The 16,911-nt window shown below is 36.8% G+C and overlaps 1 protein-coding gene across 1 annotated transcript; it reads right to left on the minus strand.

Moving 5' to 3' along the window:
* Positions 1-1,608: 1,608 nt before the first annotated feature.
* On the minus strand, positions 1,609-16,764 carry slc25a32a (solute carrier family 25 member 32a). The gene is made up of 7 exons (XM_056254630.1): positions 16,357-16,764; positions 15,182-15,332; positions 12,835-12,920; positions 9,646-9,800; positions 7,422-7,535; positions 6,585-6,730; positions 1,609-1,936 (listed from the first exon to the last, which is right to left on the minus strand). The coding sequence occupies exons 1-7, from the start codon at positions 16,550-16,552 to the stop codon at positions 1,810-1,812; spliced, it is 975 nt and encodes a 324-aa protein (XP_056110605.1). The 5' UTR covers positions 16,553-16,764; the 3' UTR covers positions 1,609-1,809.
* Positions 16,765-16,911: the final 147 nt, after the last annotated feature.

A 16,911-nucleotide genomic window follows, 5' to 3' on the forward strand; every position in this document is an offset into this window, starting at 1 on the left:
TCACGTGAACGCAGAGACCTCAATACTTGGTAGACAATACACAATGACGGTAACGTTTGATGGATCGTTTTTGTGTTTGAATGTGTCATTTTGAGTAGAAAATAAACTCCAAATGTCACAAAATTTACTTTTTTTATGCCTGAACTAACTTTTTCATGTAAATTAAATTGTTTTTTCTGTAGTATTTACTTCACCACAAAATAATTTTTATCAGTGAAAGTGTAGTTCTGAGAATTATTTTGTGAAAAAGAAGTACACTTTAGCATACTTTTAAAAAGAGTAATTATTAATGATGTAAAACACTTTAAAAGAATATACATAAATGCAAACTAGATGCTTAATTGCAATCCATTATATTTTAAATTGATATTAAATGCAATTAGCTGAACTTTAGAGGGATTTTTCAGACCTACTTAAATACAACTTAAGTAGGAGTAGCATTTATGGTAAAAATAAATAAAATGTAATTGAACAATTGTAATGAAGTTTCAATTTAGTACATTTAAAATATATTAACTTTAAATGTAATACTGAATAACACACATACTGAATAACACACTAGTCAAAAGTATAATAAAGTACTTTACTTGTGCTTTAGTATGTTGGTCAACACTTCAAATTAAGTGTACTTCTTTAAAGCATGACAAAAGAATGTTAAACAATAATGATTTAAAATGTATTTTAAATTAAACCCATTAATTTGGCATTTTTACAAAGTGTACTTAATAGTCTAATAATCTCTTGAAGTACACTACAAGTGCACATTCAATACAACCAAGCACACTTCTTCACAAGGGCAGATTGCTCCAGCAGTATATTTGAGAGTAAATTGCAATTGATTTGACATTTTGCATTGAATGCTATGACATTAAGACATTTAAAAAAAAAAGTCAAAAGCCCAAACAGTTTAGAAGTGTCCAAATAGTTTATAGGGTCACTGTTGGTTCTTATTAAAAACATAGTGTGTACAATAGCTCAGGGTCCTTTGTCTGTTACATATATTCCTTTATTAGATGTGTAAAAATGGCTTGTACATACATCAGCTTTCTTTCTGCGTCATTGACAATAGCACATTTCTATATACATACACTATGGCCTCTCAGTTGCTACTTAACGCAGTTCTTTCTTTCATATTTCTCCTTTCATTCCAGTTCCTCTCTTCCAGTAGATGTCATCTACATACACACATCTGGTTAAAATCTGCTCCTGTCCTCCAGCAAAGTATCGGTTTCTCCCAGGCCTGTGTGGCATTATCCTGTAGCGTTACATCATTTCCTGAGCATGCCCAGTGAGTTTCAACCCAGGGACTATAGCCAGCGGAGATCTGCTTATGGGTAAAGGTAAATGGGTTCATTCTCTCGCATGGCTCAGCAAATATAGCAGCTGTTTAGTGAAAATATCATAAAAAAAGACAAACATCTTAAGTTTTGTGTTTGGTGAACACTGTGTTTGGTTGCATTGTCACAGGATGGCTTGAATCCACTTTTCCAAGACCAGTTCTTGCCATTGACTACTTGAAATCAATTCAAATTTTGAAATTACACTTTTTCGTGGTTCAATATTTACACACCTGTGAGACAAATATGAATTCTCCTTCTTAACATCTCTCAATAAACTCGACAATACAACAACTCTTCTCATATATATGCACCTCTATTTTCTTTTTTCCATTTAGTGCACACGCTAAATTCTAGTTTTGTTGAGTTCAGAGTTAAACAGGAAATGTTTCATATTCCTGCTCGTCTCTAACACATATACATAGTCCTGGCATATTGTGTTGTTTTGGTCCCGCATGTGACTCGTGAAGGCTTAGTGATACTCATCCAAAAGTAAGCGTGACACATTTTCGAACACCAAGAAGGTGATGCAGCACGCTGGAATGACTCGCACCAAGTTGGGGATCATCCCTTTGTAAAAGCCCTCGATCCCCTCGTTGCTAGAGAGAGACAAACACAAACATGTTTTGAAAAATCCCTTGTATTTATTTAAAATTCTCAATTGATATTATTATTGTTATAAAAAAAATAATTCTATGCCAAATCAAAGTCATATGGTAAAACCAACATGCGGATTTGCAATTTCCTTAAATCAGGAAATGACATCATAGAGAGGACCCTCATGACTGTGTCATGGTCAAAAACCTCTTAAAATATATAATAGTTTGACCTTTTTATGACAATACAAGGTTAGTTCAGGTTGTAAAATGTCATGTGGTGTGGCTCCCCAAAAACATAATGACGTTTTACCTTAAAATGTATTTAATAACTTTTTCATAAAGTAATGATTAAGATGTGTATTCTCACATGTACTCAAGCTGTAAGAAAAATATCAGTTTTATTTGATGATTACACCACATGACATTTTTGGAGTCAATAAATGTTGTTGTTTTTTCAAAATTATAGGAAACCAAAATGAATATAAAGAATATTTATATCAACTTGGCACATGTATATTAAACTAGATTTAAAAAAAAATATTTTTCTTGTACTTGTACAATTTTAATTTATTATTTATTTTATCGTCTTTATCATGGATACTCTTATAAAGCATTGACTTATAAATATTCAAAAAAGTATTAAAGGCAGGGAAGGCAGGTTTTTTCTAAAACACTTTTCCCCAAATTTGTTTAAACTGTCTTTATATACCAATACATATTTAAAATGTAAGTACTCTGAAAAGGAGAGTATAAAGATCGAGTGTCTGTAGTCCTCTCAGGGCTGCAATAAACAAACACAGCTATTTATTCCATTCGGAACGAATGAAATGATTGGATGGGCGACTGTCACTCTCCCTCGCTACCATGGCTACCACCCTTGCTGCTACAGGAGCTGCCCATATGCGTGCACTCGGTTGACTCACTCGTTACCGAATCAAACTCAATAGGAGCTGAGAAAAAACCTGCCTACCCTGCCTTTAATCTAGCACAAAAAAAGAACGAGACATATACACTACCATTCAAAAGATTTTTGTTTTAAGAGAAATGAATACTTTTATTTAGGAATGCTGCATTAAATTCACCAAAAGTGACAGGAAAAACATTTATAATGAAAAAAAAAAAATCTATTTCAAATAAATGCTGTTCTTTTAAACTTTCAATTTATCAATGAAAGTTTTTTTAAATTGTAGTAATATTTCACAGTTTTTTTTTATTTTTTATTTTTTACCGGTATTGTGATCAAATAAATGCAGCCCTGGTGAGCATTAGAGACTTCTTTCAAAAACATTTTAAAAAATCTTACTGAACCCAAACTTTGAATGGTACTATAGATTAAATGTTTTTAGAAAAAAAAAAACTAATTATTTAATTATGGAGAGTCAAAAACATGTCAAAACAATGTATTAAACATTTAATTAAATGTATTATTATGTCTACATTGAATATAAATGGGTCTTTTTTTGGTTCAACTTTAATAAAATATTTTATTCACCTAGAAATTGCTTTAGCAAGCTTTAAGTTTTTATTTCCAGTTATCATGAAGGGTCACACTTAAAGGCACACTGTGGAACTTTTCAACCTTTATAATATATTACCAAAACCCATTGAGATGGTACATCGACTTACAATAGGTTGAATGACACGTCTGCCGTAGCCTGAAGGTGTCTGTCTCGCTTTTCCTAGCACTATGTAACTTCAGGGTTCGGGTAGGAACCCGAGCACAAAAAGAACTACAAAATTCGACCGCTTTACGGCATACGTCACTTCCCCCACCACCCACAACTTCCTCAGATTCTGACGTGAGTGCTCAACTCGCGTTTGATTGCCGTCTGTATGTTTTCGTCATGGCCGAACCAACAGCTACAAGGAAGAAGGCAAAGGTTTTGTCAGAGGACACTAAAAAAAGAAAAAGGCATAGTGACAAATGAAAAGCCAGGACGAGGATCACCATTGGTCCAGCGTTCGCTCGCTGGCGTGAGCTACAGGAGGAGGAGGGGTGCCCGACCGATGCTGACGCTTGCCTGCACACAAATGCCGTTTCCAAGGTGACACAGATAAATCATATAAGTAGTGTAGTATTTTCTGGTATTCCGGCCACAGCCGATGGTGTTATGAGTGTAATAAAATGCCCACAGCCCATTGTTCATTTCTACACACAAACACAGCCCGCCACAGTGCAGGGCTCGAACAAATAAAATCGACTCATGTCAAATGTACATTAAATGTAGTGAACGTTCCCACGACTCAGTGCCCACAAACACTACACACAACATGTCCCACGGTTTCTGTAAAACGAAACCAACACACATACAGTCAGCTCAGGCCGACCGTGTTTTTAGTGCAGTAAATGTGCCCGGCCCGCCGTCCCGCGCCCACATTCACTCACAGACATGTTAGCACTAAGCCGCTCGCTCTCTCTCAGCAGACTGCTATAAGGGAATCGAGCGCGGCCAGGCTGCCCGCCTCAAAAACTGCAAGCACACACAATCTAAAGACACGGGAGGCTGACCCACTGTCTATGGGTGGACCGGTTGACTGTTTGTTGACTTTTGCGACAGTGCTGCGGAGCTTGTGGCCTCTAGGGACGCTAGACGTGAAAGTTACAGGTCGAGCGCCACTAGTGGCCAAAAGTTCCGCAGTGTGCCTTTAAAGGCACTGTGGAACTTTTGGCCACTAGGGTGCGCTCGACCTGTAATTTTCACGTCTAGTGCCCCTAGAGGCCACAAGCGCCGCAGCATTGTCGCAAAAGTCAACAAACAGTCAACCGGTCAACCTCCCGTGTCTGTATGTGTGTGCAGACGGCATTTGATTTGTATGTTGGAGAAAGTTAATCGATTCACTACTGACCAAAATATTAATATAAATATAAGATTAATAATATAAATCCTATAAAGAAAACAAATTGAATAAAAGTAGCATACGCAGAAAACAATGTCTGATCAGGTAAGTCGCATTGACAAGGGTTGCCCAATCCTGCTCCTGCCGATCGTCTGTCCTGCACAGTTCATCTCCAACCCTAATCAAACACACCTGAAGCAAACAATTAACGTCTTCAGGATCTCTTTGCAATGGGTTGGAGATGAAATCGAGTAGTCGGGAAATCGTGTAACAAAACTGATATAACTCACTACATATTTCCGTTATTTGTAGTCTTCAGTTTGTTTTTCCTTTTACACAAATACAAACATATATGAGCTGAAAGGAAAAAAAAAACATTTACATTTGTATACGGCAGTATGTTGTGACTTATATCAGTTTTGTTACACGAATTCGCAGTAAATATTACATTACCGGTATATACACTTTTATGCCGATGTTTATTTTAAACTCTCCCTTTTTCTTTTTTTGGTCTCCTCTGACAAAATCTTTGCTTTCTTCGCTTTCTTCCGAGTAGCTGTTGATTCAGCCATGACGACAACATACAGACGCCGGCAATCAAACGCGAGTTGAGCTCTCACGTTAGAATTTGAGGAAGTTGGGGTGGTGGGGGAAGTGACGTATGCCGTAAAGCGGTCGAATTTTGTAGTTCTTTTTGTGCTCGGGTTCCTACCCGAAACCCGAAGTTACATAGTGCTAGTAAAAGCGATACAGACACCTTCAGGCTTCGGCAGACGTGTCATTCAACCTATTGTAAGTCGATGTACCATCTCAATGGGTTTTGGTAATATATTATAAAGGTTGAAAAGTTCCACAGTGTGCCTTTAAGATTAGGGTCTCACTATTTATTATTACTTTCGCCTCAAACACCTAATTACTGCTTACTAATAGTTAGTAAGGTAGTTGTAAAGTTTAGGAATTGGGTAGGATTAAGAGTTGTAGAATATGGTCATGCAGAATAAGGCATTAATAATTGCTTTATAAGTACTAATAAATAGCTGATATCCACGTAATATGTATACAAATAAGCAACTAGTTAATAGTGAGAATTGGACCCTAAACTAAAGTGATACCTCATGAAGGACTGGCACATTTCGATTTATTGGTCTAAAACGGTGGGCATACATGATACTGTACAGTACAATTTCAGTCATATGAAGCTTTCCTTTTAAAATTGGGCAGTACTTGGCCAAAATAAGCTGCAAAGTCTACCAGAGGTATTGAAAAAGTGGTAACACTTTACAATAAGGTTCATTAGTTAACATTAGTTAACTACCTATAGTTAACGTGAACAAAGAATGAACAATACTTCTACAGCTTTTATATTATTATTATTTTTTTGTTAGCATTAGTTAATGCGCCGTGAACTAACATGAACAAACAATGAACAGCTGGATTTTTATTAACTAACATTAACAAAGATAAAAAAAAATACTGTAACAAATGTATTGCTCATTGTTAGTTCATGTTAGTTAATACATCAACTAATATTAACTTATTGTAAAGTGTTACCGAAAAAGGTTTACAATATAAAAGTCATGCTGTGCTGTCCCTCCCCCTATCCTGAAACCATAAGGCTGATTTTATTTCCCCATCAGCAGGGATTCAAATGAATTGTGAATGCTTTTTTTCAGAATGAATTGATCCAATTTTATTTTATTTTATGTTACATGTTTTCTTCTGAGGTAAGGTAGGGCATATAGGTAAAGGCAATCTCTGAGTGCTCTGTGATGGAGTTTGAAGAGAGTTTATGTCCCATGTGATTTCATACCTCCATGTTCTCCTGATGACATCCACGATTCCACTGTAGTTGTTGTGCTGGTCCTGCAGGCGAGCGCGCACCACCTGATATGGGTAGGTCACTGCTACAGCAAATATTTTGGAAATGGCTGCCATGGTGATGTATTCCAGTGGAGACTGAAGCAGAGACAGACAGTAAGGAGAGACTGACTCACATCCATGAAACAAAGATCATTACTGGTTCCAGTACACATAAACCTCTCTTTCTAAAGGTTACAATACAGTCAAAAGCCACATAATCGTGCGGGTCATTCTTTGTATGTGGTGCCTTTTCACCTTATAAGATGAATTAATTTATAGTTTAAGACACTGGTGGAGCTCAAGAGTTTGGAATTGTATTAGCTGTTGTTATTCTAAAAAGATTTCCAGGTCTGAAAATGTAACATTTTATATGTTATATTTAAACCTGGAAAAGTCATGGAAATATATATATATATATATAATGTATATTTTGTTTAAGTCAAAAATATTTAAATCAGCTATAAACTGCTTTAGCAATATTTATAACATTAAATTATAATATGTTTTTATTTCTAGTTATCATGAAGGATTGGACCATATCAATTTAATGGTCAAAAACAGTTTGTGTACATTGCAAATACATACATACATATACAATTTACCGTTGTATGACCCTATCCTGTCAAAATTGGGCAGTACTTGGCCAGAATAAGCAAGAAAGTCTACCACAGGTATAGAAAAACTTCATAATTTTCATTTGAGCAGATATTTAAGATATAAAAGTCATGCAGTGCTGTTCCTCCTCCTAGTGTATCCTGAAAACGTAAGTCTGGTTTTATTTCCTCACCAGCAGGGATTCAGACGGCATCTTCTTATATTTGTTCTGCTCTCTTTTTAGCCATTCATAGGTCATGAACTGCAATGCAGCATGGGAAGTCCCCACCAGCCCAGGCACAAAACCCTGCAGTGGCAGAACAACAAAATGAGGCTCACAAAAAAACAAAGCCACAATCACACAGTTACCTCATAGTCTAAGAGCAATTGACCTAGACTAAAATTAAACTAGAGTGACCTTTACTACGATATGTAATAATGTTAGGAAAATTTGGCATGTCTCTGATTTTAGCTTTTAGCATATACTGTATTTAGGGCTAACTTGAATCACCGATTAGGAACTGTATCAATCCTTCAAATATAGTTCAATCACACCCTCTTGTGGCCCTACAAAGAACTACAATGTTAGAGAGTAAAATAATGGATCACTCCACTATTTTAAAGTCAACATGAAACTCATTTAAGTCCATAATGTGACTTATATCAGAGTAAACATGATATTCAATAAAAATAGGGGACCAGGTTATTAAACAAACATTAAGAAAGACAAACTTATTTCTATGCACATGAAAAAGAAGCACGCTGAATTGTATTGAATGCACACTTCAAGTGCTTCAAAACTTATAATTTAAAAACTGGACTTGCAGATAATATAATATTAATGAAATAAAAGGCCACTTAAGTGTACTTAAAGAGAGTACACTTTCATGACTGTTTTCCTAACACACTTAAGTATACATTTAACAAGTCTTTGTATTAATGTCAAATTAAAAGTTTTACTTTTAAGTGCATTATAAATCATTATAATTTAATGCATTTGCCGTGCTTTAAAGTACACTTATTTTGATGTGTTGACTAACATACTAAAGCACATGTAAAGTACTTGATTATAATTTTGACTGCAGAGTGCAATTAAAACTTTCATTTAAAGTTACTGTATTTTAAATATACTAAATTGCAACTTCATCATCATAAAAGTATTATTACAAATGTATTTGAAAACATATGATGCACGTTTCAGTAACACTTTATTTTGAGGAGACGTAGTTACACGTTACAGTAAATTATGCATAATTACAAATAACTAACCCTAAACTAAACCCTAACTGTAACTCTATAGACAGTACATGTAGTTAATGAATATTACTCAGTACTTATTTGAATAAGTACAATGTAACTAAGTCACCTTAAAATTAAGTGTAACCCAAGTTTCAATACAAATGATGCTAAAGTATCTTTTAGTTTAAATGCTTGTCACTACATTCGGCAGCACACTTTAACCATAAATTCTTTTTGGCTACTTTTACTGAGTATCTAAGATATTAGCAACTTTTACTCTCTACTTGACTATATTTTTTAATAAGTATATGTACTCTTTACTCCAATACATTTGTGATGAGGAATGCAATTACTAGTTATATTTTACAGTTTATTTCTGCTAAAAAAGAAGTAATATAGCCATCTACAGGGCATTGCAGATACTATATCTTGTGCATAGTTGTTTTATAAATGAGATGAGGCCGAAACAAGTGTCCAGTGCAAGTAGGCTTTTGACATTATTTTATTTATCCGTTAAATTGAAGAGACCTTTTTGAAGGATGTTGGTTTGCTTATTCCCTTTTTGAGCACTTGAGTTTGACTGTTGTGTCAACCTTGATTTATTGCAATTTTGAGGTGTCGATTAGTATTTTGATTTTAGAAAATAATATTGTGATTGCTCTCCTCCTTGTTTCTTGTTTTGCACTGGCCCGGTTTCACAGACAGGGCTTAGACTAAGCCAGGATTAGGCCTTAGTTCAATTAAGACATTGAACTTTTATAAGCTTTTATAAACATTCCTCAGAAGAAAAAAAAAAAAACATTACTGGTGTGCATCTTGTGACAAAACAATGGCACCGACTTATTTTAAGATACGTTAGTGCATGTTGCTTTCAGTTAAAACAACTCAAACATGCATTTTAGTCTGGGACTATGTTTAAGCCTTGTCTGTGAAACCGGGAGTAAGACTTTTACATAAGTCGTATTGGAATTGGTGACTTGTAACTTTTAACAGAGTTATTTTCACTGTAAGGTATCTGTACTTTTACTCAAGTATGGTTTTCAGGTACTCTTTATACCTCTGGTTTAAGACAGTAACATTTTGATTTCATGTTGACTTTAATCTTGAGATTAGCACACATGAAAGCTCTATTACACCTGTAACAGGATCTCAGGTTAGTTTAAAATCTGTAGATGTACCCTGTATAGTCCCGGGATACCCTCGTGACGGTATATTTTCACGAGGGCGTCCATCATTCCCTTGTACTGCTTCCGTGACGGGTCTGCATTGTACTGCAGCACCAGCCGGGTCTTTGTCACCCAGACCGGGTTGGTGAGGCAAAGCGTCAGAATGCCTGGAAACATGGAACAGGGGACCTTCACACCAACATTTAACGAAGTCATTCGTCGTTAGTGCTCTGTATGAGATCTTTTTACGTGTAAAAGAGACCAATCAGAATAATATTTCAGACCCGTATTATTTTATGCAGGCTGAGGTTGATATATAATGTGTTTTGGTAATATTGTGAAAGTTGAAGTGTGCTAACTTCCTATTAGTTAGTGATAACATTGTATTGTACTGATATTGTAGGACTATTTTCTCCCTCAATACTCTTTGGCGTGCGATGGGGGAAAGGCTGATTGTTTCACTTCCTGAGCCGAGACCACAGTTTTGCTGCTTCTCTATTTTCCATTGTTTTTTTTTGTTTTTTTTTGTCAGTTTCAACATATCCACATATAAAACAGTTTTGAGGTTGGTCATTCCTGTTATGTAATATATTTTCATATCCCCATTATGTGTATCTTAATATACAGGATCAAATATTAAAGCCCATTCCAATCTTCAAGTAAAAACTAATTGTGAGGCAAGATAATTATGAGGCAAGTTTAAAATAGGAAATAAAATCACATTAAGAGATATAAAGTACCAATTACAAGATATAAAGTTGCAATTAAAATAAATAAAGTTGCAATTACCTGAAATAAAGTTGCAATTACTGTTTTTTAATCTGAGGCCAAAACAGGCTTCCATACAATTAAGTCAGCATACAGGTTCATTTTAAAGGAAAGTCACTAAGACAGACTTTACAGACTGTTCCATATGAAGGCTTTGAAGATTTATCTGAAACAGCATTATTTTCAGTAAAATGTGCTCATTGAGTGGCAAAACTGACTGCATATTATTCCTGCATGGGCTGGAATGAACTGTGATATTGCAAAGCATTTTTACCATATTTCTTCAAAGAAATCAAATTACGCATTAATGTGATTAAAATCTGCAGAGACTGCAAATCAGAATCAAGGCCAATGCTTCACACAGTCAACTGAAAACAGAGAAGTCTCAACTGAAAGCTGATAATGTTAGTGTGAGTGAAGAGAACGTAGTTTACTATGCTACTCTGAATACTAGTTCAACTTAAAAGGTGAAACTAATATATTATATAGACTCATTACATGCAAAGTGAGATATTCCAAGCCTTTATTTGTTATAATTTTGATGATTATGGCTTACACCTTATAAAAACCCCAAATTCAAAATTAGAATATTGTGAAAAGGTTCTCATAGCTGTAAGCCATAATCATCAAAATTAATGAGTCTATATAATATATTAGTTCCACCTTTTACGTTGAATTACTGAAATAAATGAACTTTTGCACGATATTCTAACTTCGAGTTTCACCTGTATTTCCTCTGCTGTTACCTGAATCAATACGTAATTGAATTAATGTTAAGTTTAAGTTACTGGCAACAACACTTTACCATATTTTTGGATAATTTATGTAAAACTGGGGTTAAAAAAAATGTTTTTGATAGAAGTCTCTAATGCTCACCAAGGCTGCATTTATTTGAATAAAAGATACAGTAAAAAAATATCTATTTATATCGTGACAAGGAATTAAGAATTTGATCACTTGTTTTAATTAAATTACTAATAATAATTACTAATAATAATTCAATTACTAATATGTCAGTACGAAACTCTTTTTTTAAAGTCTTTCATAAACAGCATTTATTTGAAATATAAATCTTTTGTAACATTATTAATTCCTTTACTGCAAATTGAATGCATCCGTGCTGAATAAAAATATTAAAGGAGCTGTATGTAAGAAATTTATTTCAATTAATCATAAAATGGCCTTGATATGTCACTAGACATTAAGAAATCATGTTCATTTCAAATACTTATATCACTGACAACAGTAGTCCGGCCAGGATATTGTCCTTTAAAAAGTGAAGTTGCAGCCCTCAACTGATGTTGATGTTGTCATGTTGTGTTTTGGTCTGATGCTCCTCCCTCCACCTATCTACCAATCACAAAGTCAGTAGTGTTGCGGCATCCGGGTTGCCAGCTCTGCTCTAGTTACCACAGCTGCAGCTCGTCACGTTCCTGCTGGATCCTGCAGCCTATCTGGCAACCTCGAGTCAGGGAGGAGGGCGAGGGGATACACCGCTCTACAGTAATTTGAAAGTGATTGCAGTACCAGTTTTGGCCACAATCTTACATACAGCTCCTTTAAGTATTTAATTTTTTTTAAAACAACAAGAAAATCTTACTCACCCCAAACTGTTAAATTGCAGCTAAGCAACATTTGCTTAGGTAGGATTGGTCAGGAACATTTTCAAGGCAGGGCTTAACAAAGGGTCAATTTATTAAGAAATATTCCAGGTGCTTCTTAATATTTTTTCCTTTCTCTAATCAAATGGTTTTCAAATAAAACAAGTTTTTGGTAATATTGTTTTAAGTTGGTTATTAATGTATATGTCCACAATATCACTTTTCATTCTGTTAATTTTTTTAACATTTCCTTTTAAACTTCCTTAATGACAACATCCTCCAGGAAGACGTGGATTTAAAGATTTACGGTATTATCTGGTTTATGGCAAGAAAATATTTCATCCTGTTAAACATTTTAATTAAAATTGAACCACAATACCAAAAAACATTTTTGAAAAGTGGCTAACTATATCAAAACTAACTTGAAGTTATCTTGCATTAAAATGAACTTGATGCCCTCACAGGAGATCTTAAAGAGCAGGGGGAAATTGCAGTTATTTCCATCCTGTTTGTTTTCTTTGTAACTAACATTGTGTAAAAATCAAGTTATAATTAATAAAGTTTAAGTGTCTGGGTTCGATGTGGTATACAGCCTGATATATATTTTCATCTATCGAGAATGCTCATTTCACAGTTGGTAGTTACAGAGTGGAAAGCACAGCCAAACGGAACGGGATATAACAGCCATAACAGGAACGACCCAGCTTGCACAGAAGAAAGCACAGTCTCCAAGGCCTCTGGCATTCCAGTTGTTCCAGTCTCATAACTGAGCTACAGATTTAGCGGTGTTTACTTTTGTCAAGCTCACAGGTGGCTCTTTTCTCATACTGACCCGCCTCCGCTGCAGACACCAGGTGTTCGCCAGCACTCAGCTCTGTTTGCCGTCCCTCCTGTGTGTATGCTTTAATAGCATTATAACTGTGGGAAGATGAAAAAGGGCCACATTTTATTCCCGAGAGCCATATAGCACATGGATATCTATTGTACAGTGCATTACAGTGCTATAAAATGAGCATCCTTTATACAATTGTTATTGAATCCCCATGAGGATTTTAGTGAGGGTAGGCTTACATTAATGGAAGAGAAAGAACTAAAATTGTTATCATTTACTCCCTGTATGACTTGAGTAAATCATCACATCATTTATTTTTTATTTTTGGGTCAATACTGCTGTATGTAAACCTCACTCCCCCGATCTCAAGAGGCGCTTTAGCAACTGATGCTAGAGGCTGCGGTCTTTACGTCCGCCTCCTACGCCGGAGACCCCGGTTGGAATCCTGTTTGGAGTGGGTTGAGTAGGACAGGTTATATTTGGTGAAGTGACCCGGATGGGAGTGAGGTTGAGGGGGGTGAGTGTAACGGACGTAGGCCAGTAAAAGTTGTGCGTGTAAACCTCACTCCCCTGATTTCAAGAGAGGCTCTAGCGAATGATACTAGAGGCTGCGGTCTTTACGCCCGCCTCCAAAGCCAGAGACCCCAGTTTGAATCCCACTCGGAGAGGACTGAGTAAGACCAGTTACATTTGGTGCCGTGACCCGGATGGGAGTGAGGTTTAGGGGGGTAAGTGTAACGGACGTAGGCCAGTAAGAGCTGTGCGTGTAAACCTCACTCCCCTGATCTCCAGAGGCGCTCTAGCGGATGATGCTAGAGGCTGCGGTCTTTAGCGCCCGCCTTCCACACCGGAGACCAGGTTGGAATCCCGTTTGGAGTGGGATGAGTGGAATCCCGTTTGGAGTGGGATGAGTAGGACAAGTTACGTTTGGTGCCGTGACCCAGATGGGAGTGAGGTTTAGGGGGGTGAGTGCAATGGACGTAGGCCAGTAAGAGCTGTGCGTGTAAACCGCACTCCCCTGATCTCAAAAGGCGCTCTAGCGACTGATACTAGAGGCTGCGGCCTTTAGCGACCGCTTCCCACACCGGAGACCTAGGTTCAAATCCCACTCGGAGAGGGGTGAGTAGGACAGGTTACATTTGGTGCCGTGACCCAGATGGGAGTGAGGTTGTAGGCGGGTGAGTGTAACAGACGTAGGCCAGTAAGAGCTGTGCGTGTAAACCTCACTCCCCTGATCTCAAAAGGCGCTCTCGCGACTGATACTAGAGGTTGCGGTCTTTACGCCCGCCTCCAACGCCAGAGACCCCGGTTGGAATCCAGCTCGGAGTGGGTTGAGTAGGACAGGTTACATTTGGTGCTATGACCTGAATGGAAGTGAGGTTTAGGGGGGTGAGTGTAACGGACATAGGCCAGTAAGAGCTGTGCGTGTAAACCTCACTCCCCTGATCTCAAGAGGCGCTCTAGCGACTGGCGCTAGAAGCTGTGGTCTTTAGTATCCTTGTTAGCGCGCCCGCCTCCCACGCCAGAGACCCTGCTTCGAATCCCGCTCGGAGCGGGCCAAGAAGGACCGATTACACTGGATATAAGATTGTGGAGTTACATCTTTTCAGATTTATTTTTATGGTCAGATCGCCTGATTTTATCTCCTGAGAAATATGACCTTGCTTAATTTTTCTTACACACCATGACAGGAGAAAAGTTCCTCTTAATATTACAGCGTACTTTTCAACTGATTTTGAAGGACAAAGAACAAATCAACAAGGCTCTTGCTACTTATATTTCAGTGTTGCTACCCATATAATGTTCTTGCACATGCACACTTTGTTTGCTAGTGATCCTGATCTGAAATTAGGTCAGATAACTTCATGGTGTATCTTCATAACTCGTACAGTATCAACTGACAGCACTGTTGGCTGCTTCTTTTTTTGGCCTGTGAACCTGATGCCTTTTCAAAAAAATTATTCCAATATAATATATTATTCCAATATAATATCAAAATCATGTGATGGCAAAGCAGAATTTTCAGCATCATTACTCCAGTCTTCTGTGTCACATGTTCTTTCAGAAATCCTTCTAATATGATGATTTGGTTCTCAGTGTTGAAAACAGTTTAATAATATTTTTATGGAAAATAGGAAAATGCAATACGTTTTTTCAGGATTCTTTGAGGAAAAGAAAGTTTAAAACAACAGCATTTGAAATAGAAATCTTTTGTACCATTATAAATGTCTTTACTGTCACTTTTGATCAATTCAATGCATCTTTGGTACTAACTCGAAGTTAGAAGTAGATTCAAACAAGAAATTCCATTCTGTGCTTCCCTTTTAACACAACTTCGACTACTTACAAGAGGAAGTACAGGCCCCATGATGCCCCAGCCCCCCAGATGTTGGGGGTTACACCCTGATAGAGACCTCTAATTCCTTCCAGCTTCCAGATGGTCTTCATGCAGTGCATCATGCCATCGTATTGGGGTCGCATTTTCAAACCATCACTTACTGGAAAGAGTAAGAAACAGTGGGGGGGGATAACACACTCCCACTTCTGCTTCAATGTTATCTAAAAATATCCGTAAAAAGGCACTGAGGCCAGTGCAAAAGTACAACTACCTGTGTTGTGGCCTCTGTGTTTGTTTTTCTAGTGTTTATGGATGTGTCTCAAAACCTACTGAGCATGAAAACAACATGCTTTTGGAGATTGTGAAACTGGATCAACAGATCGTTTATTCCTATAATGTTTGTATAGTAACACTTTTTTGATGACAAGCACAAACTGGGTTAAGTAACCATGAAATCAAAATTGACAATTCTTGTTTTGGAATACTGCAGTATTTATTATAAATAATTTATCTGTGCACATCATTATTATTATTTTTTCATAATGATTAATAAAAATAACTTCCCCTCCCTATTGCGACAACATCTCTTCTCTGACGTGTTTATCGATGTGAGGGCGGGACAACCTGTCACTCACATGAGATCACAGAAATAACAAACCAAAATGATCCAATCAATTCCCCATCCAAAATCTAGCCCTGCCCTGTATTTTTTCCTGTTCGATAAGCTATTTCACAAAGATATATGGATCACTAGGAAAGAAAATTCTATCGCAACTTCCATTTCATGCCAACTTTAAAATTCTAAATATTTCATTAATTTATTAGAAATAATTGGAATAGTGGTGGAACATTAATAATCTCATTTAAATAATTAATTTTATTATTCAGTGAAAAAGCAAGTGCCTTGTTCTCTGTTCCTAAAACTTGTAAAAATAATAATGACCAAAAATGTACACATTTATACAACATTTCATCAATTAAATATATTATTTTCATTTTCTGAGTGTGCTCTGTTATAACATATCCAGTTATTGTGTTATTTTGTAATTTAATTAAAAAGCTTTTCTAGACAGTATATTTTTTCCAATAATGCATTCACCTAATGATGCCCTAAGGCAGCTCTAACGTTATAGGTTTTGAGACACACTCTGCAATTTTATATAAGGAGAACGTAGTTTACATACCTGCAAACCTGATTTTGATCAGATCGAGGGGGTGTAACACCATTGTGGAAATAACACCCCCACTGAGTCCAGCTGCAAGATTTTCATATTTGATGTGTTTAGAGAGTCGCAGGAGGCTTGCTGTAATGGAAAAAGAAGAACCAGAGGAGTCTGCAGCGACTGCAGCATTTCTCTGCCTGGAAATGGTAGCAGTCATGTTTGTTTACGTACTAAAGACGGACACCCTGCGTGCGCAAGAGGCAGTAAAAACAATGTAAGTGCAGACAGCGACACACTAACCCCGTTATTAAAGAAAAAACGTCAAGTAACCAATTCCCCTATTACATTCAATAGCCGAAGCTGGGCCATTATTGTGCGCTTTCATTTCTTTCAACGTCTGACCTCCACTCCTCTACACTGTGAGAGAAGGTAAATAACAGAGCGTGATGACGCATATAAGTGGGCGGAGCAACACGCGTCGCAGCAGTGGATCTCCATCACATGTCATATGACGTCATTCAAAGATCAGACCTCTCCACAGGCTCTACAAATCTGTGCATGTGAGCTTTGTTTTGA

Source organism: Rhinichthys klamathensis, unplaced genomic scaffold (genome assembly GCF_029890125.1).
Source record: "Rhinichthys klamathensis goyatoka isolate OS25496 unplaced genomic scaffold, OSU_Roscu_1.1 h1tg000111l_1, whole genome shotgun sequence".
NCBI lineage: Eukaryota > Metazoa > Chordata > Actinopteri > Cypriniformes > Leuciscidae > Rhinichthys > Rhinichthys klamathensis.

Bases quoted from the DNA above. Each gene is read 5' to 3' on its own strand.
- slc25a32a (XM_056254630.1), bottom strand. From the start codon at position 16,552: ATGACTGCTACCATTTCCAGGCAGAGAAATGCTGCAGTCGCTGCAGAC. The intron at 7,536-9,645 runs GTACATCTACAG...CTGCCACTGCAG, and splicing joins GTATCCCGGGACTATACAGG to GGTTTTGTGCCTGGGCTGGT. The intron at 6,731-7,421 runs GTGAGGAAATAA...TCTCTGCTTCAG, and splicing joins TGCCGTCTGAATCCCTGCTG to TCTCCACTGGAATACATCAC.